This window comes from Sturnus vulgaris, chromosome 13 (genome assembly GCF_052056855.1).
Source record: "Sturnus vulgaris isolate bStuVul1 chromosome 13, bStuVul1.hap1, whole genome shotgun sequence".
NCBI lineage: Eukaryota > Metazoa > Chordata > Aves > Passeriformes > Sturnidae > Sturnus > Sturnus vulgaris.
In genome coordinates, this window is record NC_142255.1 from 3,354,738 (window position 1) to 3,381,412 (window position 26,675).

General features: G+C 44.8%; 1 protein-coding gene across 4 annotated transcripts in view; it reads right to left on the reverse strand.

The window, feature by feature from the left end:
• Positions 1–26,675, reverse strand: part of TMEM266 (transmembrane protein 266) — an 81,749-nt gene that overhangs the window by 10,938 nt on the left and 44,136 nt on the right. For all 4 annotated transcript variants that reach the window (XM_088172347.1, XM_014879142.2, XM_014879141.2 and 1 more), the window contains 4 exons: positions 18,802–18,858; positions 16,950–17,088; positions 15,360–15,475; positions 6,938–7,124 (listed from right to left, as the gene is read on the reverse strand). In XM_088172347.1, the coding sequence (XP_088028473.1) occupies positions 6,938–7,124; positions 15,360–15,475; positions 16,950–17,088; positions 18,802–18,858 (499 nt within the window). The remainder of the gene's footprint in view (positions 1–6,937; positions 7,125–15,359; positions 15,476–16,949; positions 17,089–18,801; positions 18,859–26,675) is intronic.

Consider the following 26,675-nt stretch of genomic DNA (forward strand, 5'->3'; position numbering starts at 1 on the left):
ATCTTCCCTGCATGGAGGCAGCGAGAGGATTCAGCTGAGAGTTCTGCTGAGCAGGGGAAGGAAAGGAAAGGGAAGGGAAAGGGAAAGGAGTAGAACAGGCTGCTGCTCCCTGTGCTCCATGAGCACAGTTTGCTCAAGCAGTGTGGGCTGCCAGCTCCAAGGGGTGAGGCAGCAGAGACCACAAAAGGCCAGTGGGGCTGACTCCCAGCCCACAGAGGGAATGTGGGAGTGGGAGCTGCTCACACAAAGCCTCCCTGCACTCCACCAACCCCTGCAAGGCTGCTCACTGCACTGCAGCCCCATCTCTGCTGCTGCCCAAATCCCACTTATTAAAAAAACGTGTGGTTCTCAGTCAGGCCTGTCTGACAACCACTGGATTTTGTCTGATGAAGGTTTCCAAGTTATCTGCTTGTTCTTTTCCTGCAGGACTCCAAACACACACTGCAATGGCTCAGGGAGTAATAAACTACTTAGAGTACACTGCCATATAATCTCATCTGACCCAAGAGAAAACATTGCAATCTCTCTCTCTTGGCCCCATAAAAACCTAATAAATTTGGTGAAACATAAATGACATTCCACCCAAGGCAGATTTCTTTCAGTTCTATAATGCCTCAACAATGATCTTTAATTGTTTCATCAATGCCTTCAGTGAATGATCTGCAATTACCCTGCATACAAGAAAAGGCCTTAAAAGGGGGATTTTATTTTGAAATACTTCATTATTGGATTATTTTATTTCACTTTTTAATTGCCATTGGTTGTACTGCCTTCTGTTTCTCCAAGCTGAATTTTGTGAACTGGAAGGTTATTTTTTCTGCTCTGCAGCCTCCCACTGAGGAAGTGAGTCCTCAGAGTAATGTCTTAGCCCAACTTCCTTCCAGAAAACAATCTTTACTAGGAGGTTTCTAAAGAGGCAGATCTTTCATCTGTTTCAACAGGAACCAGGAGCAGCCAGCTGGCACTTTCCAGGAGACTTCCCTTCTTCTGGTCTGAAGACAGATTGCCACATTAGTGCAAGCTGCAGTAGTCACACCACTGCTCCATTCACACACATCCAGTCCCTGCAGAGGCTGGATGGATGCCTGGGCACACGGATGTTCCATCTTGAGAGCAACTGTAAAGTCAGCTTGCACAGAAAACAGCAACAGCTTCAGCCTGGTTCTAAGTCAGAAATCAACCTGTGGCCAAAGTCATTGTGCAGAAGGAAATCTGGGATGTGCAACAGGCTCCATTATCAGCAGATGCTGCTGGGACAGAAACCCAGAATCCTGACAATGAATGGGGGGCTTTGGGCCTCAGATGGTGCAGCAGGAGCACTGTGAGCTGACTGGAGCAGCCTGGGATGCAGCACAGCTCTGTGCCAGGGTGGCTGTGGCACAGGATGGCCTGGGGGACTCTCAGTGCTCTTCCCAACCTTGTTCCCTCAGCATGGATCAGCAGCTCCACATCTGAGCTGGCTCAGTACACTCAGCTCCAAGCAGACTCAGAGGAACCTGGGTCTGTCTCTGTCAAACAGCAACATTTGCTGGGTCTAAAATACAAAGCTAAGGAAGAATTTGGCTGCCACCAAAACAATCATCAAGACAAGAAAAAACTAAGCAAAAGGATTCAAGAACAAACTGTTATAAACTGGCAACAAATAAGTGTAATCTGAGAATCAGGAAAAGACTTGTAATACTTAGAAGCCAAGCTGCTGCAAGGGTGGCAGAGGGCAGAACACATCCCTGCTGTCACAGGGAGCACCATCTGCTCATGAAAGGGATCCTTATGAAAGGGCTGCATGCTTGGACAGTGGAAAACATCCCAGTTCTGTGTTCCTTTACCTGTCAGCAATGTCTTCACACCTCCTCACATTAATGATGAGAGACAACTTCACCCTCACAGCTGTGACTGTAGGCTCACCCCTTCTGGGAGGGAGCCCTTTCTACCCCACCCATTTGGTGACTATGAAATACAAGAGCCTGACTCCACTAACTGCACACACATTTCTCTAAGTGTTGCTTAAGGTTTAATTCCTTTGACTCCTGCCTGGCTGGTCAGTGCACAGAGAACCACAAAGCCTGCAAGAGGCACCTAGAGAGAAGCCAAGCTGAAGTGGTGTGCACTTAGATACTCCATTTCCAGGAGCAGACTTCAAAGTAGATACATTTCAGCATTTGAAAATAGCCATAAACTACTTTTTTATCTATTGTTTTGTACTAACAGGGTTCTCTTAGAGCACTAACAGATGATCACCAAAGGAACTGGCTTAGAGTTTAAAAGCATCCAACCAGCTCAGACTGCCTTGCAAGGAACAACTGAAAAATCCTTCCCAGTGCCCTGCTTTGCCTTCTCAGGCAGCTTATGAATAATCTTTAGGGAAGCCCTCTGAAGCTCCAGAATTTTTCATGCTCCCCTCCCAGTATTCTATTTTCTTCACTTACAAAACAGTGAGTACCTATGGGGAGGGCAAGATTTACATTTCTTTAAAGCATGATCATAAATTGCAGCAGTCCCCCAAAGCAAAAGACTTACTGCTAACCCCATAAAAATGGAAATTTGACTCAGAACAGTTAAAAAAAGGGTTTTTGGCGATGTGAAGTTCCGGTTCTTGCTCAAAGGAACAGAAGGGTGGTATATTAATCTTACAATATGGCAGTACTGTAGAACTTCAAAAACTGAAATGATATATGTAGGAAAATGAGGAATTTCCACTGGGGACTCTAACTCATATGTTATGGGAGAGATTAAAGAATAATAAATTTTGGAAGGAAGTATTAATGGCTAGAGGGGGCACTGTGAACCTGGCATTCCCTGAAGCCTGGAACTTTGTATACCAAACACTAAAAATGATTTGTGCAGAACAAGAAAACATTAGCTGTTATTCTCACCATGACCAGTTACACACTGTACAAGGCAAGAAGTCCTTTATAATTTAGAACTTCCTTTATAATTTAGAGATTAATAGATAGGATGGTATTTGCCATTATGTGAAATGGTAACCATGTCTGGGAAGAAGAAAGGAGCACTCAGGGTATTTCCCTGCTCTCACAGAAGGGCTGACCACAATGGTCCTGAACATCATTAGCCATGCTGCCATGCACTCACAGGCAGCAGCTTTCAGCCCAAGCTCTTCACAAACAGAGCTGAAGTGCTCTCAGAGTGTAGCAAATGTCAGAGCTCTGCCTGGGTCTGCAGCTCCTCCAACCCTGCCCTTCTCTGGGGTCTATTTGTTTCCTGCTTTTGATACTGGTACCCTTTTGACTTGCAGGCTGAAAACAGCTTCAGCCTTCACATTTGTCTGCTCTGGAGATAAAATTCTTGGCAAGAGAAATAAAACCTCGATTTAAAGCAAATTAAAGGTGAAAAAATTCCTGCTTCTTTACCATATTAATTAGGAAATGCCATATATCCATATATTTTCCATGGAATTATTCCTAGTGTGTCAGGAGGTCTCCTGGTGAACTGCTCTGGGGAGACAGAAGTGTGAGGCAGCAATCAGCTCATTGTTCCCAGAATTAGCACAGGACTGGCCTTCAGGAGGAGGCATGAAATGTTAGCTGGGGAGTTATGGGACTCTCTCAGAGCCCACTGTCCATCTGACCAGAGCTCTTGCTTCTCCCAGTCTCATACCTGCAATTAAGGCACTTTAAATACAAAGAGCAGAAGATCTGCTGAAGGAAAATCTGGGTGAAAAGATGCAATTGAAAACTCCCAAATCAGCTAGCACACACACAGCTCTCCTGGTGCAGGTCACTGTGTGCCCCTACACAAATTCCCTGAGGTGCTGCACGTACCATGTGATACTGGGGTTACCTGACTTACTTTACTGAATGCTGTACTAAATGGTTACACAAAATCCTGTGTAAATACCAGAGTACAAGCTACAGCTGCCCCTGAGGAGCTTTAACTTATGCACTGTCCCATAAAACTTCCAGGTAGGGAAATGAATAAAAAGTCTCAATGCTTTCTTATTCCATCAGCCGTTCATGGTGAAGAATTCTGCACTGAATGTTTCCATTGTTCACTATAGATGGGGGAAATAAGATTAGCCTGAGATGGAATATCCCATTTTCTCATGCAGTATGTTCTCTAGCCAACTCAAGCTTGCTGGTTTGGCAGAATTCAGAGCTCTCTGAAGACAGTGATTTTTTGAAGGCTGACAAAGTTTCATTTGGCAAAAACACACACATTCCATTCCATCCCCCAGCCTCAGGTGTTCTATGTAGGGCTAATGTTCTGCCAGAACATAAAGAACAGCACATCAGAGCCTGTTCTGCCAAACAGCTGAATCGTGGCTCTGAACTGCTGCTTTGCTCTGGACAGTGGAGGTGACCTGGTCCCTCATTTCTGCTCTCCCCAGCAGTGCAATAGGCCATGGCAGGTTTGTTCCAGAGCTCACAAGTGCCAAGTGGCACTCAGAATGATCAGCTACAGCCCTCACCCTGGATCTTTAAAACACAGCTCAGAGAAAGCACAAAGCAATCCCTAACGTGGTCTGACACACAGAGTAACTTGCAAAATATAACCCTTGACCCATAGGTCAGGTGTTAAAACACTGGGGCTGAAGTTCCTGGCAGAGCAAGTGGTGTGGGAAGCCCTGAAGGCAGCACGGCCAGTGTGACTGCAGGAGAGGCAGCAGGCACAGGAATTGTCTTGTCTGCCTGTGCTCTGCAGAGCCAACCCCTGAGTACTGCACATGCCTCAGCAGGTGGGGAGCTGGCAGATCCCACACCAACTGCACGTGTCCTTCCCACACAGAGGACAGGGAGGCACCTCCAGCCATGCCTGCTTCCAGCTGGCACAGCACAGGCAGCTCTGGCTGACACTGCACTGCTCAGGGGGTGCAGAACGAGCAGATACTGCCAGCATGGCAAAGGGAAAGTCAGTGCTGGAGAGCTGGAAAAGAAAACCCCAGTCGAGGTGGAGAGGGAGAAGAATGAGGCAAGGCTGGTGAGGATCCTTCCTGCCCAGAGGTAACTGCCTTCTCCAGCTGTCAGCTCAGATATCCAAGTTACACAGAAGCAATCCATAAGCCAGCACTGCAAAATACTTTGGGAAATGCCAGGTGAAATCCTGTGCCTTGAGCCCGGGCCCTGGGCTGAGCTCACTGAGCAGCACTGCTGGTGGGTGGTGTCTCCTGCAGCCAGAGCTGGGCCCTGTGCTGGCAGCCCCATGTGATGACAGACCAGACTGCCACACACTGCTGGCCCTTGCTGTGACACACAGGGAATTTCTCCTGTCCAGCTTCTGCCTCATTCCGCAGAAAATACCTGTTCAAATACATCCACCCTAATTCAGGTTCTGACAACAAGCACTCAAAGACCTTGTATGCAATTATAACACAGTGCAAGAAACATTTCCTCTGGTCCTTTAGATCATCTCCAGGAATTGGAAACTTAACCTGCATACTCAGTATAAATGTTTAAATATAACATAGCTGCATCTTACCCAATAAGTGAAGCAATCCATGTTTTCTTATTTGCTGAATGTCTTTTTTTCAGTGAAAAGCACAAATCTCTCTAATCATGTAACCCAAGTGCAGAAATCAATCCTGAAGGCTGGGTGTCTACTTTGTTGCAAGTGTGGGCAGCATTTTACAGGAAGACATGAATAATGAGTAATTCTGTTAACCTGGATGTTGGAATGAATACCTTGGACAGAAGAATTTTTAGATCAACCTCCACAGCACTAAAATTTCAGCAAGTCTCCTTACAATGTGTGCAACACTCTTCAGTTCCAAATGTAACCCGCAAGGAACACATGCATAAATTATAATATATCCACTGGGGAAACCTCTGAAATATTATAAAAAAGAGGGAAATGCATTTTAGGGGTCAGTCTGCTCAACTGTCTGCTTTTAAATACAATTTCATATCAGGAATAATTAATGCCTTTACTGTAGTTAGTGCTTAGATATTACAAAGAGAAAAAACCAAAACAATTTCTTTCACTACTCTGCAGAGAAAGGAAAGGATTATAATTTGAAAATGTCTAATAGCTTTTAAAGTATCTGTACCTTGAATTCTAAGGATTTGACCAACATAAAGATACTGTGCAAACTTCTAATTCCAACAGATTCACAATAATTAAGCTAAGATGCCCATGGAAGACTAACATACCACTAAGGCAGAAAGTGTTGTCTCCTCTGGAATATTAAACCAAGAGACATTCTGCACTCCATGGAAGGGCTGATGGATCACAGGAAAGGAGCTTTGTCTTTCCCAGAAAAAAATGCATGTCTAGCACTTAGATAATAAAATCTGATCCAAGTAAATGTGTTGTTATCCCCCTGAAGCACAGAGCTGCCCAGCAGACACCCTGAGGGAGCAGAGTGCTCCTGGCCACGTGGCACTCAGATGTGCAAGCAGGATGCCCACACTGCACTTCCCTCCACTCCTGGCACCAGGGCTGCCCTGCCCAGCACTGGCAGCTTTAGGCAACTGGTGAGAGCAGTCTCCAGACAAGGCAAGCCCCACAGCTGATGCAGGAGTCCTCTCCAAACCACAGAAATGCAAGTGGCCAAAGACCAAATCTGTTTTTCAATGTTCTTCCCAATTTCCCTGCTTTCACCTCTGAGTGATTATCCTTTGGCCAACTTTCATTTGGCTGCTGCTTCTCTAGAGTTTGATGGATCTCATCATGGGGAAACTGGGAAGGTACATCATGACCATTTTCTTCCCCTGTCATTTCTTTGGCTCTGTTTAGAACCTGCTCCCAAACACCACAGCTCCTACCACTTGAGAGCAGATGCAGCCTCTCTGCAGCCTGCAGGGAAGCATCAATCCCTGCAGAGTGGAGGTGCTCATGGGGCCCTGCTGTGCAGGGAGCATCAATCCCTGCAGAGTGGAGGTGCTCATGGGGCCCTGCTGTGCAGGGAGCATCAATCCCTGCAGAGTGGAGGTGCTCATGGGGCCCTGCTGTGCAGGGAGCAGCTGTGCACAGCAGCACTCACCTCGTGCAGGGCGCAGCTCAGTGATGCTCTCGGTGGCTTCGTCGTCCGAGTCTTCGGTGGCCACCACCTTGTACCTCTTGCTGCTCTGTTTGTTGAGCACGTGAGGGACCTGCAGTGCAGCCTCTCTCTCTGCAGCCAGATCCAAATCCTGCTGAGCAAGGTGGGCCCTCAGCTGCCTGATTTCAAACTAGAGGAGAAAACAACACCACAAACTGATGTCATGTGAGCACAGCCAGAAGTTTTTATGCTACATCTGGGGACCTGTGACTCGTTTTATCACTAAACAGTCTGGTAAAACAAATAGTGTGCTTGAGCCAGGACATGAGTCCAATCTGGTGGTGCTCCCCCAGAGCCTGTGTGAGCTAGACCACTGCTCACATAATCTAAGGACAATGACTGCCTCATTCTAGTCTTCTATTTTGCACAGCTGTGTCCTGAAGGTAAAATTTTGGACACTTTTAACAAGTGTTACTGCCCAACCTCACGTAACCTTTACGGAAAGCGATCACTTTTAACAGGCATTTAGGGAGTCAGGTTCATGACAAATATCCCTAACTAGACTTTGTAATGAGACTTCCAGTGGAGGGGAGGTTCCCTGAGCAGCACTCCCTCACTAACTAGATAAGGGGAGGATACTACAATCCTCTTCTGACTTGAAATCTTCTGTACTCAGCAGTGTGCAGAAAATCTTGGGGAAGGTTTCCACTTTTCTGGCCATTCCTCTCAAACATGGCAAAGAATTTCTGCAGCCACGAGGGGATTTGATCATGACTGGTGTTATAAAGCAGACACCTGACAAAAAGTACTAGGTACAATGTGACTGAGGGATACAGCACATTTCTCTTGTTTTTGATGGCCAGGCATCTTCCATAATGCAAGAAGGAAAACAGTTCTTTTGGAGAGGCTGCAGAGACCCTTCAAACTCTTAATATAAGCAGGAGAAAACTCTATGGGGCTGCAAGGAAGAGTTCCTCTTTAAAAGAGTAACTCTAAAATCAGTAGTACAGCAGTGACTAAGTCATGTCTAATTCCAGAGTTTGAGAGGGACACATAAATGAAGTGAGTCACAGGCAAACATTTAAATGTGGCACTGCTGGGCCTCCCCTGGTTGAGGTCCTGTAGAGACAGGGCAGAGCAGGACATGGCAGCTGCCACCCCACACTCACAGCACACACAGAATGGGCACCTCCACGCTGGAAATCTCGAGTGGAACAGCCCTGCAGTGCACCTGGCTGTGCCTCTCACCCCTCAGGTGTGACCCAGATCTGTTTCCCTGGCAGATTTTGGAACCTTTCACCACCCCCTGCTCCTTCTGCTGCAGTCAGATGAGGTGCAAACACCGGGGAGGGGAAACCAGACAGAATTGCCACAGATTTAGGAAAGAAAAAGGGATTCCAGTTTGCCACACCTGGAGACCATCTGCTTTCCAGAACATCTGGGAAGGAACCACAGTACCTGGAAGGCCAATTGCAAGACTCAAATCTAGAAAGCCAAAGGGCAGTTCAAGTTTTCCAGATCCCATTCAGAGCAGCTAATCCAGGGCTCTAACAGAGCTTTTCCTCCATCTGCAATTGAGTGCACAGCCTGGCAGCTGCAGACAGCTGGCTGCAAGTGCTCACTGCTTTTAATCTAAGGTCTTCTGGCAGTGGCAGTCAGGAGTCAGGTGGAATCAGTAAATGTCAAAATACTGCCCTGCTCCCTGATTTCCTGCAATGAGGCCTCCATGGCAGACTCCTGCAGGTTGTTATTGTGTTAACCTATTGCTAGCAAGAACTGGCACTGCTAATTCTGTTCCCAGCCAGCCTGATGTATCCTGGGGCTCAAGGTGCTTGTGCCAGTATGAACACAGGGAATTTCAGATTTCATTCTTGACTTGGAAAACACAAGGAATCACAAGGAATACCTTATATTCCACCTTTAAAAGAAGAAAGCTACCCTTACAGACACTCCCTCAGTTTAATGGAAGAAATGCACTCAAACATGGTAGGCAAAAAATAAATTTGGAGATTTTTTTATATTGTCTAGCTCAAACATAATTTCTGTTTTTCTACATTTCACCCTTCAAAAACATTCACATGTGTCAGAAAAAGAAAAAACTGTTATTAAAATGCAAGACAAAAAATTTGGCAGGTATTTTTTTAACACAGATAGAGCTAGCTAAAAGTCAGCTCAATAACTATGTCTGCATCAGACCCAAATTAAGGAGCTGTAGCATTTACAAAGAATCTGCTGAGCACTGTAACCATCAGAAGCCTGAACGCATCACGGCGTTGTACAGGTGTGAAGGAGCAGCAGGCCAGAGTAGGAACGGGGGAGGGCCCAGGCTGCCGCTGCGCACTCCCAGTTGCTGGGGACACACAGAGCATTTCAAAGGGCACAGGTTCCTGGCAGTGCCCAAAGGCCCGGGCTGGCAGAGGCCGCGGGCAGAGCCCGTGATCGGTGCCGGTCAGAGCCCGGGCCCGTCCGCAACGGGGACACAGCGCGCCCGCAGCGCCGCTCTGCTGCCACCTGCCGAGCACAGCGGGAACTGCAGCCGCGACACCAACCGCGGGTCACAGCGGGCACCGGGATACACCGGGCACAGGGACACAGTGGGCACCTGGCACACCGGGCACGGGGACACACCGGGCACTGGGACACCGGGCACGGGGACACACCGGGCACGGGGACACACCGGGCACGGGGACACCGGGCACGGGGACACACCGGACACGGGGACACACCGGACACGGGGACACACCGGACACGGGGACACACCGGGCACAGGGACACACCGGACACGGGGAGACACCGGGCACAGGGACACACCGGACACGGGGGCACAGTGGGCACCGGGCACAGCGGGCACGGGGACACACCGGGCACGGGGACACACCGGGCACGGGGACACACCGGGCACGGGGACACACCGGGCACGGGGACACACCGGGCACGGGGACACACCGGACACGGGGGCACAGTGGGCACCGGGCACAGCGGGCACGGGAGACACGGTCACAGACGCTGGACCTGGGCACTGGTGTCACCCTGACACAGACACTGAACCCAGGTACTGATGGCCCCTGTCACAGACAAGAACCAGAATTTTTGTTCATAAATGGCACGGACCTACAGAGGAGATTGGTTCCTAACAGAGGAATTGTTTCCTAACAGTTATCCCAGGATCCTGCAGATGCTGGAATACAGAGTCAGCCACTCAAAGCAAGCCCCTAAAATACAGGTTAGTCTAACCTAACCCTAGGATCTAACCCTTAGGGCGTGTTCCTTACAGGCAAAATGGGACGAGAGGCTCTTAGGTTGTAGGTGCTTCTATCTACTGAAGATTATATTGCATGCTGACCTCAGGCAATTCCAATGTGTACAAGAGCTAATGAGATTGCTCTGACTGCATTCAGCAGCCCAGAGCAGCTAAAATAAATCACTAGGAGGTATAAAATATAACAATCTTGTCAAGTTAAAATTCTGGGCCAAGCTAACAGGTGAAATTCCTATTTGCAGTAGGAGCTGATGTAGTGGTCTGAGTGTACACCTGGACCAGCAGAGCTGGACTGGGGAAACCATGATTTGTATTTCCAGGTACATCATCCTTCCCTCAGCCAACAGGGCAGGAGCATATTGCACATACCATCAGAGGACTAAAAAAAGGCACAGAAACTAAAACACATGCTTTGATTTGTTTAAATTAACTTACAGGTATCAGCTCTGGAAGAACTTTGCAAATCTCTCAGAAAGACAGTGAGCAAAAAACTGCTCTTGTGTGCAAGGTAACTTGTGACCCAGGAGACAAAGGTAAAACATCTTCTGACTCATGGTAATTACAGAGCACTGGTCCACTTGAAGCTGCTATTGCCTCTATTTATCAGGACACCCATGCCATTCATGTTCCTTAATCACACATGCTTTGGTAGCTTCTGGTGGGAATTTACCAGTAAGTTTCAAAATACTTTGTAATGGAAAATATATTTTTGAAAACTTCATAGAATCCCAGCATAATCTAAACTGAAATGGAACTGGGAGGGCCATCCAGTCAAACCCTCATTTAAAACCAGCTCCATTCAGCTGAGGTTGCTGAAAGCCTGTCCTCTCAAATTGTGACTATCTCCAGGCTGTGTGTACACAGCACCACCTCCCTGGCAAGCTGCTCCAGTGCTTGCCCATTGTCACAATGAAAATGTTTGTTCTGGTATTTCACAGGACGTCTGCACATTCCATGCTGGTGCACTGTCACTGTGCACCTCTGAAACTGTCTGGGCTCACCCCACCACGATGGAGCTGAGACAGCAACAAAGGTGTAATACATGTGGCTGAAGTGAAAATACACTTATTGCCAAGAAAATGGGAGACACGGAACATTTTTAAAAAAATTAGTAACTAAGATTGTCTGGCATGAAGGTAAAGTTCACCAATGGGAAATTTAAACTTACCATTTTCAAAATCTGTTACATGTCCTCTTGCAGCACAAACTTGGCAGTATTTTGTCAGGAAACAAACCAGAAAGAATTATGGGGCACTCCTGTGCACTTCCTCACTCAAATAATGCCTTAGGTGATTATTTCTAAGCAGGTAAATTGACAGACCTACCCTGAGCCCCAGATAACATCTCCTTTTACATGCCTGGTTTTATTAAGTGGGCCACCCATCCTAGCTGATATTTTATAATACACATGTAAGACTCAAAAAGGGACTTAGCAGTGAATCATGGAGTACTCCCCTTTAACGGTCTAACAACAGAGTAGGATTGACATGGCTTCAGAGAGATCAATGAACATTTTAGCCAGAAGCTTACTTGTGTCTAATGCACGAGCAATAACTTTGCTCAATTCTATTAGTGCTGTCTGTACAGAATGCCCTGCCCTAAAACTCATCTGCCACTGGGATACAATCCAATGTTTATTTCCATTAGTTTAGCCATTGTTGGTAACAATAAAAATCGGGAGACAGTTGCAAACTAATGATTTACGGGTAGAATAAAACACAGGATGACCTTGGCTGCCTTCCATCCACCAAGAAAATGACTGGTAGTTAGAAATAAATTAAAATTATTGCAAGAGGATAGCATACGTTATTTCTCCGATAGGTAATTTTACCAGCTAAATAGCCCTGTCATTAAACTGGCAGCTGTTGTACAAATTATATTCCAAGATAAAAAAAGAAATTAAGCTTCCATAGTTTGTGCAGTGCTCAGAGTGATGAAATCCCCAGTTCTATAGGAACTGACAGGAAAGGAGCTCTGGTGTGATAAGGCTGAGCAGCACACTCTTGGCTGGGCTGTGTTGAGCTCAATTGCTCTTATGGAAGCTAAGCAGAAAAGATCAGGTAAGTATATCTACTATCACAAATGGAAATTCCTTTACAGGTGATTCCAGAGGAAAAAAACAATCTTCCCTGATTGGAATTTGTAGCTAATGAAACTTTAGAACTTTGTTTTTTTGCAATTTAAGTTAGTCTGATAAAACAAAACTATCAGCAATATACTCTGCATATTTTTGATAGTGACTGCAGTGAGACTTTTACCTATTTTTAGAAATCCCTCATGCTCCAATCCTGTTTAACAACCTCTTTTTTTTGCCAATGGAGAATAAATAAAGAGCAAACTATTCAAAAAGTTTCACTGGGGTACTACAGAGAACACAGTGGTGGTCTGTGCAAGTATAATTTATAAATACATTCTGGTTTTCAGAGGTACAGCTAACTAAAAAGCAACATGTGGAAAGAGTTTCCATGTTTCTCCAATGTCAGTCAGGAATGGAAATGTACTTTATAGCTATTGTACCCCATCACCGGTCAAAAAACTCCACAACTGACAAAAGAAAGAGAATTCAAAAAGATAAAGGGAGGTTGTATCTTTCCTGCTTTTAATTTTTAAAACAGAAATTCTGGTTTTGTCTGCCTAGCATTAGGCACCGGCTTCAAATCAGCATGGGACATCTCAGAAAATCGGCCACCAGTTTTTTGTTTTAAATCCCAAGCAAAACAGGCTGACTGTTTTTCCCAATTCCTCTAATGAAATAACTATTACTTTGCTTGAAACTTTCAAGATTATTTAATCTGCAGAATATGCCAGACCCTGAGAATTCTAACCCAAATTGCCTGAGCAGCAGCAAAGTAGAAAGAAACCAAGCACGCCATCTCAGAAAAGGAAGGAAACCTTTCCAACAGGAACGTTCTCAGCCCCATCTCTAACTATGGAATAAATGCAAATACCCAGTGTGGTCACAAAGGTGCAGCACAGGGTGAATCAGTGCCTGCCTCCACTGCTGGGCTGTAGGGAACCACGGTGACTTGACTTGCCCCACACCCACCTGCCCTGGCACAGCTGGCACCACGGACAGGGCAGCCTGGAACACTCCTGGCTGCTGCTCTGCTCTGGGCACAGCCAGCAGGGCAGGCAAACCTTCCCTCACAAACAGACACCACGAACAAGCAATCCTTTAGAAAGCTCAGGAAAGATGATCAAATGAAAAAGCAAAAACCTGGCAGAATTTTAGACATTAAATACCATTAGAAGCCATTTTTCCCATCAGATGCTGTACACAATGTTAATGTGAATATTATAATGCTGACAACTTGTTCTTGACTGAATTATGAAGCTAATAATTTACAAATAAAGGATGCAGTACTTGTGTCAATGTCTTATGCTGCTAACTGCAGCAAATTAGTACATTTACCTGATATTATACAGCTGAGACAGCTGTTTGGCAGCAAGTCAGGCCAGTAAGTGGGATTAGCATGCTGTCATCTTTCTATAGACTGTATTTTTCCATAGCAGGTGACACTTGAAAGCTGCAAGAGAACCTGTTCTGTTTTCTCAGATTTACTCCTCTCCCAGTGCAGTATTTCTTTCTTTGATGTACAGGTGGTTGTAACCATCAGAGCTCGGATTTAGGGCTACTCTGGTCACACATTCAGGAGTACCTGGCTCAGAATGAAGAGCAGCAAGAGCTGCTCCTAAACCCCACCTGGGATAATGAGCCCACCTTTACTCAGACCACGAAACAGTAACACCAACAATTGCTCAGAGATTGAGAATGTTATCTGGCTGTATAGCAAAGTTCCTAAAAACAAATGTTTTACAATTTATGATTGTCAAGACCTTTAGTATGGTCTGACAGACAAAATACTGCACTGGGACTCAAGAACTCACTGAGTGCTTGATGGGTTTGGTGAAGGGATAACCCCTCCCTTGTAAAATGGGGTGTGTACCACTCACCTGGCCATTCCTTGACAGAACCCCTGGCCATTCCTTGACAGAACCCCAATCACTAAGTACCATTGTGCAAAGGGGTTTTGAAGAGGACTGCAGTTTTACCCACCAATCACACTTACATAGTTGGCACTTACTAATTTTTGGCAGAAGCCAAGACTTAAAACTTTGTTATGGTTAATGTGAGTGACTCAAAACCAGTGTTATGAAATGACACAGTGTCTACAGCCCTTCCTCTTGCATCACACAGACAAGGCAAGTCACCACCAGCAGCAGTTCATCACAGCACCCCAGGCTGAGATCCAGGACACCTGGACCTAAACCTAAAAATCCACTTGGGGACCTAAATATTGATGGTTTTGTATTTCAAAAGTACCTGCCACAAGCCAGGAGAGGTAGTCGAAGCTAGAAATCTCCAGGATTTATTTGGACTATATCTCATAGCTCCCCTTTCACTGAAACAAGAAGTAAATCACCTGGGGATCATCCTGTTGTGGTCCGATGGTCACCTCAACACTCACTTATCCCGAGCCTCAACATCCATCCCTGCTTTCTACTGTAAAGCAAGTTAGTCAAGAACTCATTTGCATAAGACAAATGGCAAAAACTCCTGGCTCATTGCCCCAGAAATGGTTTTACACCTTTTTCATGTAAAATATATTCATTTGAGATATTTCAAACTTCACCTTCCCTTACCTCTAGACTGAATCACTGAACATTTGGGGGCCTGGGAAGAGTCTTAAATCTTGACTTGCTTCCAGGAACTAGAAGCTTCTACTGCAACGTTTTGAGCTTGCCAAGAGTCTCTGACTGACCTACAGGGAAGCTGCCTTTTGCATTTAAAGCAGGGAAATTCATTTGTTTTTAACTGCACTAGGAATACTAGCTGCAGCCTCCAACAATGGCTTTGTATGTTAGTATTATGTCAAGCTAGCTGTACTCATTCAATAAATGACATACTGGAACCATTTCTTTTCTGTTGCTCATATTTGTTTTCCTCACCTCAGAAAACACAAGCCCAGCAGCAGAGGCAGCTGTTTGACAAATACCATGCTGACAATATCCTGGCTGCAGCTAATGCTTCCTTAGCACTGAGACCTGTCACCCCAGAGCACAAGTCCCAGTGGTACTTCTCAAAGCTCAGCTTGCATGAAGTACATGAACTGTTTGATTTGCCTTGACAAGATATGCGTAAATAAAGACAGAACTGAACTTTACCCCTTGTTCTTGGCAGATCTGGGTTAGTCTTTCCAGCTGCTCATCTTGAATAACTTTTGCCTTCTCATATTGCTGAATCATCATCTCCATCTCCACTTTCACTGGAAGGACGTATGCTGGAAAACACAAATAACACTTAAAGCAACCCAGCTGTGATTTGGTTTTTTATCAGAAAGAAAACCTTTACAGGCCAAAGAACATCACCCCTTCCCTTGCATCTGGAGAACTGGAGTATTTCTAATAGAAGCAGCCCTAGAGTACTTTTTTCAGGGAAGGATTTCTGACATAGGAAATGCAGGGCTAGATATTGTTTGCTCAGACCTCCATCTGCCTGGCTGGACTGAAATGCACGCTGCCTGCTCTCCCCAGATTCCAGCCTAGTACAGCTCTTCCCCAGTGTTTACCACGGATTTCCTGAATTTCTAGGTAGGAGGATTTTCTCTTTAGAGTCAGTCCCATTCCCCCTAAACCTGAACAGCACAGCTCCCTCAGGAAAAGAACTATTGCAGAGCCCTAAGCATTTAATTCCTAGACTTTGTGGTAAGAAATGAGTCCTTAATGGACAGAACAGACTAAGAAAGATATTTTGAAGAAACAAAAAGGGCATTTATCTTCTATGGCTGTTCAAGCTACAGCCCAATTTTCAATATTTTCTCAATGGCTCCAGAAATTCTGCTCCTGTCTTCACTATGGCAAACTCAGACTGATCAGAAAAGCTGGTCAATACATACTGCAATTAAGGTTTTCTGAAGCTACACAAAATCCTGAAATTTTCTTTTATACTTTAATCAGAGGACTATGACCTCTCCTAAACTCTACATACAGAGTTTTCTGGGCATTTAAACCCAAAATAACAACTTAACTCTGATTTTTCACACATGAACAAAATGACCATTCTTTCATTTCTTTCCCTGAAGCTGCTGAGCACACAGTAACCTACACTGAAGTCCTTGCTTCCAGTCCTTGCTTCCACAGATTCTGCTCTCTGCTACCTTGACTTGCTGAGGCCTTTTCACCTCCCCTGGTACATCCCCACAGAGGTCTGTGCAAAACACCACCAATATGCACTTCATTTCCAGGATGTACAGCACTGCAGAGAGCATCTCCAGCTGGGAATCCCCAGGGCAAGAAAATCCTCCTGGAATCTGACATAAAACTTATTTACTGACAAAACCTTAGAAAAGAAACTCCCAAGACAGAGCTGGCTGTATGGTTATGGGGAGGGTGCAGCAAATATCAGCAAAGCAGACTGGAATCAATTATTTTGCAGAATCAGGAATGATATCTGGTGGCAAGAGACATGAAGCAGGTCAGAGCATTTCCTTTACAGGATAGGGGATGGGAAGGTGCCTAACAAGAAAACAAACCAATGAATTATAAAGGCTCCCAGGAAGCAGGAGATACAGCCATGATCTCCAGACCTCCTCTCCTCCGTGGGAGTCACAACTCTTCTGTTCAGTGCTAGCAAAATGTAAGAGAAATGACAATGACAGGAACAAGTGGCAGCAACCAATCCTTCTGTGTTTTTAAAACCTCTTTTTCCCAGCCTGCCAGGTAATGCTTGGAGTCCCAAAGTGAGTCCCCACTCACCATCAATGATCCTCTTCACTCTCCATATCCTCAGTGTGATGATAAGGCTGATGGCATCCCAGGGGCTGCTGGGGCCATTGGCCACTGTTGAGGCCACCATTGGTGCCAAGGACAAGATGATGATAGCACCATCAAACACCTAGAGAGAAATCAGCTTTTTAAACCTTTCCTTAAAATCATATCCCTGCTGTTCCTCTCTGACATCTCGAAGGACTCCCTCTTTGCTCAAAAGAAATGCAATTATGGTACCTTCTGAAAGGGATATGAGAGGTGGCCAAGCCACAGAAAGGCTGCATCCTTTTTAGGTAGCACAACAGAATTCCTCAGTGCTTTTTATGAGGTGAGGAGAGATAAACTATGGTGGAAAGGCAGGGGGAGAGAAAGGTATTTGGAAATACTGGCCAAATTTCCCCAAGGAGAAGTGATAGTCTAAATGTTATTACAGCCAAAGAGTTTTATCATCACTGGTATTTATTACCTGTTACTTGGCATAATGTCAGCTAAAAAAAAAGATGCAGTCCCTGTCCATAGATCTTACTGTCTAAATGAAGAGATCAAGAAGACAAGTAGAAAAAGATGGAGCCAAGAGACTTGATGGCTCCTGGCCATGAAGTGGCTCCACACCACGTGTGGGAATGACACAAAGACTGCCTGCTCTCACTTTTATGGGGCAGCAAGGCTTGCAAGGAGTTTGACAATTGGGACCGTTCAGAATGATTTATGTGACATTGGCTGCATTGGGATTAGATCAGAAAAAGCAATTGTGCAAAGCATTAGACAGAAATGAGGCAGTAAATGTGTTCCAGAGCAGAGTGGCAGCAGGGCTGTGCCTGTCCCACACTGGCCTAGCAGGGCAGAACAGAGCACCACATTCTCATTGCTGTGAGACCCTCCCTGCTGCCAAGGCCCACTGATGAACATGTCCAGGGCATGGATTTTTATAACAACTACTTATGCAGAACTGTGTATAACAATTCAGTGTATTGAAAAGAAATATTTCTTACTGCAGCCACCCAATAGGCAGTAAAAAATATCACTATTCCAAATTACCAAAATGAATTATCAGAAACTGCTGCATTTAGCCTTAATAATAAGAAACCCTGAATCAACTATTTAAGTTTCATTTCAATTTTTTAGCAAAACAGGTTAAAATGTTTACAACTTCATTACAAAAACATGCAAGTCTCTAGATTGCTTAAGCTCCAAGAACACCCAGATTGTGTTCTGGCTCTTCCTGCACAGTAGTGGTTGATGAGGCAATTTCAAGAAAGAGCTTTTAATTTTCCCAGTCTCCAGATTTCTGCTCAGATTGGGATTATGTATTATTTACAACACATGAATTTCCTTTTCTTTCTCTACAAGAGTATACACATTCTACCTAATTTTTCATTCGAGGTACTAATTACAGTGTTTATCAAAACAATTTCATTATAAAAATGGGGGTTTGACAAACTAGTATTTACTACCAGGAAAATACATGCAATTTTTCAACTAATTCCAACTCAATTATGGCAATGGGGATATAAAACTCAGGTGACAATTTTCACATCTCAGGGTAGCAGTACCATCAGTTAGACCAGCACAGCTCTAACAGCAGAAGGCACACATAGAGCAAGAAGGTCAAAATCCCTCCCTTCATAAAATATTTTCAAATATTGCAATCTTCTGAGTCTCTCATGGACAAAGGGACTGCACCACTCAGCTATGGATAATGCACATAATGAGAAGAGTGTGTGTGTTTATCTGCCTTAAAAGATATTGTATTGCACCAGGCTAATAACAGAGCCATCCAAAGCAGTTCTTCATGGGCTTACTGGGGCTGCCTGGAGAATGGTACCAAGAGAGAGCTTACCTCTATTTTGTTTTCAATGTAATCCCATATGCCAAGGACCACAATCCTCAAAACAGTCTAGTAAAATAGATTAGGGGGGAAAAAAGATTATGAATGTTATTGCAGTCTTAGATAAACATTTACTCCTTTACCTATTCAGGGAATAATTTTTTATCTTATTTAAGCATTATACATTTCTTCGAAATAATCATCAGGTCCTAGAAATAGCAAGTTAAAATGCTCATCAGTCTTTCCATCTTCCTAGAATTTTTCTTTCAGATTTGTGTGATTTAGATTACCAACCCTCCCCACCCTCCTGACCCAAGCCTATATAGGACTCACCATGGGGCCCCCTCAGTCAGAACGGGGGAAAACTCTCTTTTCTGGCCATCTTTGATATGCCAGTGCTTACTGATTCTCTAAGAGAAGAGTCCCTGTCCTGTCCTGATGCCTAAAGGTACTGACATTTCATCAGCCTGAGGAGCAGATGCTCTTCACTGGAGTCAAAAGCATTGCTTTATTATAAGATCCCAGAAAGCCATGGGATAAGGAAGAAAAATATCTCTGTGATCCTTCTCTATGAAGCAAAACAGCAATAAGTAACTTCAACAGCTAAAAAACAGGAATAAAGAAAGAACACAGAATGAACCAATGGTGAATTCCCAATAAAAAAATCCAATGGCACCTTTCCTAATTTTAAATTCGCATTCAGAAGACACAATAAAATAAAAAAATCCACCAGTCAACTTGCAATTGATATTGAACTCACATCAAATTGGTAGGAATGTTTCCTGCCATCAGCAACATCAAGGTCAGATTTTGACAGACATGATGAACCTACCTGCAGCTGGGAGCCTTACAAAGACCACCAAAATGCCACTTTCTCCATTCAAGAGCAGCATAATGACTTAGTGCTCAGCAGGCCTACATATGAGGGGTGACCATGCCCAGAATTGTGCAGAAAAAGGTGGCTCTGATGAATACATGTATTTCCTCTTCACTACAAACACAAATATGAAATCCCAAGCAAGTCTGAATTTATGCCAAGCACACCAGCAGTACCTAACTGCAGAACAACACTGAAAGGCTCACTAGTGTTTCTGTGTGTGGTTTTGCCAACCCCCACAATGGCCCCAGGCCTGGGATGACTGTGCTCTGTTCTCCTGGCACTGCAAACCTGGCTCATTGCCCCCAGCCCTGCTCTGCCCAGGGACACACTGCTGGGGGGCAGGGGGTGCTTCCAGAGCCCAGCCCCACAGCACCATGGAGCAGGAAAGTGAAACACCAACACCTCTGAGAAATGGGGGATGCAAAGGCACAGGCCAAGGCTGGCTAAGAAAGTGAGGCATGAGCCAGAAGACAAAAGGCAGCATCCCCTTTCCTCTACAAAAAATGATGATGCTCTACACAGACAGCAAGATCTGCCAATGCTGCTGGTCTGCACTCCTAAAAACACTGTACTTCCAAAACACTTTACAAATGCAGATTGGGAGTAAGGCTCTCATCATAACAACCTATATCCCCAAGGTTTATTGATTATGTGGAGGAAGAGATGCACAAGAGCAGATGCTCAAGTCCCTTAATGACCCCAAACTGGCCAGCACAATGTGATGTGACACAGGCACAAGGTGTAAGTAGATTAAGTACACATGCTGTCGACCAGCCAAGGCACTCCTGCAGTCTCAGCTCAGCTTCTGAGCTCAATTCTGCCAGGCAAAAGCATCCCAGCTCCTCTGCCAGCATCTCCCTCACTGCCCACCGAGGAGCTGCACAAAATGCTCAAGTACAAGTTACCTGTGAGCCTGTCAGCTCAGCTGGATCAGTTACCTGGGGTCCACACACGTTCCACAGCAGCAGCTGTGGGGAAACATGAGGACAAGCAGAGCCTCCTAGAAAGCTCAGGGCACCACGTTTCCTACAGCCACCCTGCTGAGAGCACAGCCCATGCTCTGCAATGCTTGGGCAGTGCCAGGTCAGTAAGCAACTAATATAGGATGCCTGAGCACTTAACACCTTTACAGAAACTGAGGGTGAAAGTCTTCCTTCCTTTGGACAGGTGTGCACAAAGGTATTTTCATTGAAATGGCATATCTGCACAAAGGAAACTGAAACACTGCCTCACAACTCTAAATATGATTTAACATGGATTGGTGAGGGAATGTAAAAAAGGTTTTCCTTCCTGCCTTTTCAATTCCCGACTGCAGTGTTTAAATCAGACTGTGCTACTGCCATGTTCATGGGTGGGAGCAGTTCCAAGGGCTGGAAGCTAACACCAATGTTTTCATTGCCATTCTGCTGCTGTGAATCAGCACAAGTCAGCCGTGACTGGAAGTCTTAGTTGGCAGAAACTTAATGCAGGATTGGGTGCTGGTGTCCAGTAAAACGTGGCCAGATGATCAGCACCTTGGCTCTCAGCTCCAGCAGACACTGCAGGAAGGTGAGTGCAAGGGTGGGACAAGCCAGCTCCTCCCATCCCAGAGGTCACCCTACAGAACCAGCTGGGCACAACTGGGGGTAAGCTTACAAAACATTTATTCTCTAGGGAAGCTCTTCAAGCTGTGCACCAGCACTGTCACTCTTAAAAAACCCCATCAGCACTGAATTGCCAAGAGCCAGGCAAGGCTGTCTGTCCTTGGTGACCCAGGAGAGCCCCAGCCTGGCCACTGAGGGGCCCTGGGCCAGTACAGCTCCAAACCTGCCCTGGCTGTGCCCGCTGTGCCTCTGTGTGTCCATGGCACAGAACATCCACTGCTGCTGCCACAGCTCTCACCCACGACAGCTGCAATCAAAGACATTTGGGCTGTACTGGGCACCTCCTTGATTGCTCAGTATAATAAATACTTTGATTGCAAATGAAAGCATTGGATTTCTTATATGTAACATTTTAGTATTTCTTCCAATCAATCCAAACTATGTTTCAAACAAATAAATATATATTGCATTTGACTGTATACTGTCTCTGTACAGAACTTTATAAATGAGGACCTGTCACAGAATCTGAAAAAACACAGAGACAGAAATTAACAATCCAGGAAACTTCCTACCTACTGTTCAAGGAACAAACTGAAAAATGTGTATGAATTAAAAGAGAATTGCAACTGCAAAACATTCATCACAGACAAAACCAGTGTTAGCCACAACTCTACCATTTTTAAGTACAAGAATCTACAAGAAAAAGGGAAAAACTGGAATAGCAGGTTTTTTTGCTGTTTCCTACTGATGTGCAGGCATGTAGCAAATGCACACATATAGTTTTACATTACACCACAGGCATTCTGCATTTTTGAATACACATTTGAAAAAAAACATCCTGTTAAAGGAAAGTACTGCCAGTTTGTTTTTTTGTACTTTAAAGAAAGCTTTAATATTTTTGAGTCTGGAAATCTTTTCGTTAGAAAGCCCTTAACACATATATTTTTTAATTATATCAGAAATATTTTTCTTCTGCTAAAAGCTAATTTATTACATAAAAGCCTGTCCAGTGCACTAATCAAAGGCAAATGACTGAACAGTTCTGTTAACTTCTTTAAGCTGAAGTAAACCCAGGAAAAATTTTAAACCACTTTTCAGACAGAAATCCAAATTCAAAAATTGACAAAGCTTCCTGGTGACACACAATTGTTTGCACAACATTAACTGCCTGCAGTGAAGTTTATGATGAACTGTGTGATGCTGCAGGCTCTCTCTCTAATTTTGTAGGAAAACTTGGCCAAGTCCTCTGCTGAGCCAGCTGTGTGAATTCCCACCATCTGCATTTGCCAGCTGACTGCACATTAGTTATATCAGGTAATTTTAAGTACTTTTTTGCTTGCACAGTTAATATACAATTTACACTTAGTCACTGTGTCAAATCCCTCCATAGTGTGAAGGAATCACCAGGAGCAGCACAGGAGGGGAGGTGGCCCAGCAGCACAAGGCAAAGGAGAGAAACCCTGCACTTCATGATGGGGTAGGGATTGTTAAGGAGATTGACAGGATGGAGGAGGCTGGAAAGGACATCCTTAGAAAAGCCCTCCCTTCCTTCCACTGCCACAGAACTAATCTGTCTCTTACAGAGGCTCCAGAAACTCTGTAGATCAAACTTTTGCCTTTTGGATATATCTCGTAAGACCAAATATTTATTGAAAGCTTCCCCAGAACACCTTGTACCCAATCTGTAATTTATAACCCCTGTCATTGGGGTCACCCACAGAGGCCTCAGCTAATCCAGTCCTTAGAAGAATCCTCTTTTGCCATCTCCTGGCGTGCCTGTATGGCATGTATCCTGCATGAGCTGTCCTAGCACGCTGTCCCCAGGCCACCAGAGCCCAGAGGAATGTGCTGGCATGCTTCAACCAACACATCCTCCTGTTCCCAGGGCACAGGCACCCTCCTCACACACCTTCTCTTCAACCAAGGCTCTGAAACTACCCAGTACAACCCACCCCATGTCCTGCACTGCATGTGGTGCCACAGAAATCATTCCCTGCCCAAGCCTGGTGCCATGAACAGACACAAACCCACTGTGTTCTCTCACTAACACTACCAGGACATCACACACCCAAATGCACCTTTGCACAGACTCTGCACTTCTTCTTATGTTCTCCCAATACTCTCACAATCTTAATTCTTAGCATATGGGGAAAACCAAAGAGATAGCAACTGACAACTCTGTATAGATTTGAAAGAGCTTTTCAGGCATGGGAATGGCTCACCAGAGACTACCAGACATGCAGAGTGGCCAGGGAACTGGGCTTGGGCAGCCCTGCATCACAAGCTGCCTCTGGCATGGTCACACAAGCACTAACACTTCTGGCACATGTGGTGTAGGAGGTGCTGCACTGCCACTATCAAGAGCTGAAAGCACAGCTGAAGCACTGTCAGACCACATTGTAAGTCAGGTATACTATTAGAAATGAAATGGGCAGACTGGCATTTCAGGCAGATGTCCATCTAGATTCCCAGAACTTTACAGAACCATTTTCCATGGTAACTACTTCTTTGTGAATTCAGAAAATTGCTTAGTAAAGAAATTTACTAGTATATTAAAATTTATTTTATATACACTAGCAAAAAAAGAAGCCTAAATTTACCTTTATGAATCATATTAATATAAAAAAATCTGCATCTTTGCTCCTAGACCCCACTACTCAACCCATTTAAAAAACAAAACATACAGCAATGAAGTGCATCTATGCATCATGAGAAAAGCTGTGTGTACACGGAATAAAAGTAAACACACAGAAGAGAAAACCCACAGCTTACAGAAGATTAACAGAAGATTATTATCTTTGCACTCAGCTCTTTGAAGCTCACAAATAATATAACAAAAATAACGTAACTGAGTTTCTCTAACATAAATCATGAACTTGTTACGGGAAAGACATTTTTACTTAGTTTTGCCATTTAGGATGTTTTTCTTTTTTAACAGAACCTTAACAGCAGAGTCTCCCTTTGGAGGTTTAATTCCTTTCAAGGGTTGCTATTAACAAGAAGAAAAGTGGCAGGTTACTGTGAACACTTCCTTTAAACATACAGGATGAGGAAAGTCTTAGTTTTTCCTCCTGTGAGCCATAGCTCATGCAACAGATTGTTTCTCAGCTGGGAGCCCAGACTTGCTCTACTCAATTTGAGAGCTCATTCTGTGGACACAGATGCTGGAGAAAAGCTGTGATTTGGTGCTTGCCTGACTTTGAGCACACAAGACTTGGTTCCTCCCAGGGAAAGCCTCACGTGCTTCCCTTGAGCAGAATGCCTGCGTGCTGGGCTGGCTGAAGCACACACAGAGCAATGCAAACAGCCACTAGCAAGGAACTCCATTCTTGCACAGTCTCATCAGTCCTAGTGAAAAGCAGAACTGAACAACAGCCACAGAACCACGGACTGTTAAGAGCAGACTTCAATCCACTTACCAAAACTCTGTGACATTCCCCATCTTCCTTTTCTCAGCCAACTAACACCAAGGCTGAATTTGCCCTCTTGAGAGGGTGCAACCCCGGCCTTGCCTTGCTGTTGATACTGGGATTTGTCCCCAGTGCCTCTCTCTTCTCTTCTGTCTGAACGTCTGGGTAACATTTGGTCCACAGACAAATCATAGTGAGGTATGTAAACAGAGACAAACATACACAATCATCACACTAGTAAATCCTGTTCAAATACTTGGAAAAAAGCAAACAAAAGCTGATGTGCACTTCACTTGAATATGAATATTTTAATGCTGGAAAGTCACAGACAGTGACAGAGAGTATAAAATGAGCAAAGTGCCTTTAAGGCTTGTGGCTGTAAGACAAGCCTAGGGAAAGAAGGAAGATGCTGTGAGAGCAGCTACTCAGGCTCTGCTGGCAGCTGTCCTGGTGGCATTTGCCAGCTGCTGGCATGTTTAGCCCCCTCATTTTAACCAAGCAGAAAGCCAGTGCTTGTTTAACTCCAACTCCACTGCAATTACCTGCAATGCTTTGAGAGCACCACCTTTAATCAGTCGTATTCTTCTAAAACATTCAGATTTTGTGCTACAAGTTTTATGGGTCTTATCAAGTCTTGTATAACTCTGTTCTTTGAGCTGAGGCCTTTCTGAAGAACTGTGTACCCGTATTTACAACTAATGGGAACCAAACTACAGAATAAACAGTAAACATCCAAACTTAGAACAGAGTACTTGCTATAGAAACAGCTTTTTTTGAACACCAGAAACCTCGAATCCTTGTTTTGAGTCAAAACACAATGACTGAAGGATTCATCAATCCTCAGCAGTTGACTGTTATCTCCAGCTAACCTAATTAAACCTGCTCATCTCTGGAATATCATCCTGGCATGACCAGCCACAGACTGCAGAATTTCACTGTAACACATCATCTTCTCAACAAATGATCCCAAAGCTGATTCATGGTATGGGAATCAGAGGGAAAAAAAAATCCCCTGAAGGGACCAAAGGAGTAAATAAAATTAAGATGGATTAAAAAAAAAGCCATTTGCAATTTTTGCAGTATTTTGTAACCTCTTGTGAAAAAAAATTATTTGGATGACAGAAAACTATACCCTCTGTTTTTCCTCTCTTAAGACCCAATTCAACATGAACTCAATCTGGCATAAAGCCAACCCCAGCAGATCCAGCAGAAAGGTACACCTGAACTCTTTCCCAGACTGGTAGTCTCTGAAGCACATCCAGCTACTCTGTGGAGCCACCTCTGTCTCTGAGCTGCCAGATGAATCCATATCCAAAAGCCTACCCTGGTCTGTGCACCTCACATAGTTGTCTTGTGGCCTCATTTTTCTTTGATCTAAATTCAAACCATAATCAAACAGGTGAAGGAAGCTACTTCAGAAGACAAAAGTAGATAATGAAGTGAGTGGTAAGTTTATAATAAATGAGAACAGCAAGTAGACAAAGTAGCTCCAAATACCCAATAAAGAGAGAAAAGCCAACACAGCTCCAAAATGGGGATGGTGAGTCAAGGAACCTGTTTTGGCTCTGTAAAACACTTGTTACTCTTTTCCTGAAAAATACTTCTGAACCAGTTCATCCTGAACTGAAAGGACCAATTCCTTCCTTAAGCCAGCTGAGCCCTGGCCTCGAGGATGTGTCTGCAGTGCCACAAACAGCCCAACAGCAGCTGGGCACTCAGGGAGAGACACAGGGGCAAGGCACAAGCTGTGAGCACAGTCTGGTGGGGCAAGGGAATGAAAACACAAGTGCAGGCTGCAGCCCAGCAGCAGGCAACTGAGCAGCACAGGAGAGGCTTTTGGTGAAAGCAGCTCCAGAAAGGGAAGGGGTCAGGTGAGTGTGGTGCTGCAGCCATGCTGTAGCAGCAGCTACAGGCTGATCCTGTTGGCAAGCTCAGGATTACAGGGAGCTCCAGGCTGCTAATCCCCACTGAGGAAAGATTCTGGAGGGAAAAGATTTCTTTAAAGGGAATGGA